The 2,734-nt window shown below is 62.1% G+C and overlaps 1 protein-coding gene across 1 annotated transcript in view; it reads right to left on the bottom strand.

Moving 5' to 3' along the window:
* Window positions 1-40: 40 nt before the first annotated feature.
* LOC104166668 (forkhead box protein P4-like) overlaps window positions 41-2,734 on the bottom strand; it is a gene marked incomplete at both ends in the record, with an annotated part of 7,719 nt that continues 5,025 nt past the window's right edge. Inside the window, 5 exons of the mRNA XM_009706681.1 lie at window positions 41-247; window positions 1,381-1,482; window positions 1,692-1,768; window positions 1,871-2,072; window positions 2,609-2,692. Coding sequence (XP_009704983.1) covers window positions 41-247; window positions 1,381-1,482; window positions 1,692-1,768; window positions 1,871-2,072; window positions 2,609-2,692 — 672 coding nt within the window. The remainder of the gene's footprint in view (window positions 248-1,380; window positions 1,483-1,691; window positions 1,769-1,870; window positions 2,073-2,608; window positions 2,693-2,734) is intronic.

The following is a 2,734-nucleotide window of genomic DNA, read 5'->3' as shown; positions in this document are numbered from 1 at the left end:
CCCCCAAGGCTCCCCATCACCTCCCACCCTCTCCCCAAACCCGGGGGTGTCCCCGTGGGCCTGGCCGGGGCAGCGGCGATGCTCCCAGCGATGATGCTCCCAGCGATGATGCTCCCAGCAGCGATGGCTTGCAGTGCGGCAGCCGTGCCGTGAGGGGGACTCCAGACCGACGCAGGGCCATGGCCAGCACCAAAACTGGCCGGGGCACCGCTGACCGCTCCTGCCCACCGCCATCCTCCCGCTCGGCCTGCGGGGATGCTCAGGATGGGCCATATCAAAGCCAGGGGCCTCCCATAGCGCTTCGGAGCCAAAACCCCCGTTACTCTCCCAAAGTTTGCTGCGGAGAAGCAAACCCCTGCTGCCGTCAGCAGCGGCAACACACGGGGGCCCTGGGCTCCAGAATAACCGAGTCCTCCTTAACCCTTTCAAAATGCACCATCTCCCTTGCTCTCCTTATTCTCATCTTATGTTTGTTTTAAGGGTTAGTTTCCCTCTGCCACTTTACTTCTTGCTGCCCTGAGCAGGAGGAAGCTGTGTCTCAGTAAATACATGCAGCAGGAAACAATAAATAAATATTTCCTGGTCGGGGCAATACCTGCTCCTTCTCACAACCCCCCCATTCCTCTGAGATGCATTTTCTCAGTTCCCAATTTCTAATTAACCAAGGAGGGAGCAGCCCTGGCACCCATGCGCTGCCCCAAAATTCACGCCCATCAGCCCAGACCAGTGACAGACGGCTCCTTGGTGCCCAAAACCTTCAATACCCACCCGTACGGCACCCCACACCCGGTGGGGGGAACCCACGGGCACAGGCACCCACTGGGGGGTCTCACAGGGGAGCCATGGGTGCTCCCACTCGCCAACAGAGGCCCCAGCCACCACCGCTCTCCCTCCATCCCCACGGACCAGCACCCGCATCCCTGGCCACCGCCAAGACCTGGCCGCGGCACCTCCTGCTCGCAGCGTGCCGCCCACCCCGGGTTATCATTAACCTTCACCGCGCTTTCGAGTCTCTCGCTCTTTCGGCTGCCCTTCTCCCGGTGCTGCGGCGGGGGGGGCCCGGTGCTGCGGCGTGCGGCTCTGCTCCAGCCCCAGCCCTCCAGAAAGCCCTGGGTTTCCACAGCGCGGCCCCTTGCCGTATCCTAGTGCGTGGACAATGTGTCCCCAGAGACCAGGAGTGCATTTTGGGGGGGAAAAATGTGGGATTCCTCCACAAAATCATTTCCTGCACCATCTCAGAGCTGTGCAATGAACTTGCCCTTTCCCACAGGTGCCCATATAAGCTGGAGCATCTCCCGCAGCAGGCAGCCCTGGGTGGGATGGGGTGAGCCCCGAGTGGGATGGGGTGAGCCCCACGGTGCCGAGCAGGGCTGCTCTCACCTTCCAGGTGGCCGTGTTCCTCCGGAAGTAGGCAAACATCCGCGTGAACCAGTTATAGATTTCGTTCAACGTTAGCTGCCTGTCGGGGGTCTCCAGGATGGCCTGGGAAACCAGAGAGGGGACAAGAGCATCACTCGCGACGCCCTGGTGGGGTTCCATGCCCGTCCAGTGGGGTCAGAAATGGGAGTTCAGCACGCACAGGGGCTTCCCCAGGACCAAGAAAGTGGGGGAGAGCATGGCTTTGCCCAAGGTGTCCCAGGAGCAGGTCTCAGGGTGCAGAGATGAACCCCGCGGTGCGGAGAGCCACTCACCTGCCGGATGAGCGAGGCGTACGTGAAGGGCGGCCGGACATCCGCGTTTTTGTAAAACTCGTGATTCTGTGCAAGTTCTGGAGGGGAGACAAGAAATCGGGGGGCAGGGGATGACGGGAACCACTTTGGGACCTGGGGATCACGCAACAGAGGGTGCTGAGGGCCATCCCGGAGCTCACCTGAAGATATTGGGGTGCAGAACTTCTCCGAGTTTCTCCTGCGGATGGGCCCCACGTTGTGTAAAGTGGAAGAGCTGATGACGGAGGGGCCCTGCCGGAGGGGGGTGATGGGCGCCGTGGCGGAGGTGGGGGGATGAGGTAAGCCATCGGGGAACGTGTCGGAAGTGCTCTTGGAGAGGGTGGCACTGGAGACCAGGTTCAGCTGCATGGACAGGCGGGAGGGAGGACAGGTGGTTGGGCACCGGCGTGGGGAAGGCAGGGGTTGAGAGAGCCCCCGGCACACCGACAGCTCGGCGGGGCTGAGCCGGTTCGTGTCGCAAAGCAGGCAGCGAAGGGCTTGCAGAGGGGAAACTTGTTGGGCTTGGCAGGGATGGGATGCAACCACGGGATGGGGATGCAACCACAGGAGAGAATGTGACCACAGGATGGGATGCAACCATGGGATGAGGATGCAACCATGGAACGGGATGCCTCCACTACATGTCCGAGCTGACAGAGCAGCACAACGCTGACTTTCCCTCCTGCTTGATGCCTGGCACCAGCACAAGGGACCAGGCTATGCGGGCCAGAGCGTGGTCAGGGCATGCCCATCCCGGGGAGCCCATCCCACCGGGCCACGCAGGGCCGTGGTGACCGTGCACGGGGCAGGGAGGGGACGGCAGTCAGCGGCGAGGGGAAAGGGGAGGAAAGGGGGCAGCTGCGGGGACGTACAAGGACAGGAGCGGGACGCACGCTTACAGGTTGGCTGAAAGGCTTTGGCTCTGAAGGTCTCATGTGAAGATGGGCCATCATTGCTTGGAGACGCTCGCTCTCCTTTGCCAGCTGCGGGAGGCAAGAAGCAGAAGGGAGACGGTCAGTCAGTGC

The sequence above is a fragment of the Cariama cristata genome, unplaced genomic scaffold, assembly GCF_000690535.1.
Source record: "Cariama cristata isolate BGI_N322 unplaced genomic scaffold, ASM69053v1 scaffold23068, whole genome shotgun sequence".
Lineage (NCBI taxonomy): Eukaryota > Metazoa > Chordata > Aves > Cariamiformes > Cariamidae > Cariama > Cariama cristata.
This window is presented reverse-complemented; position numbering and strand designations above follow the sequence as displayed.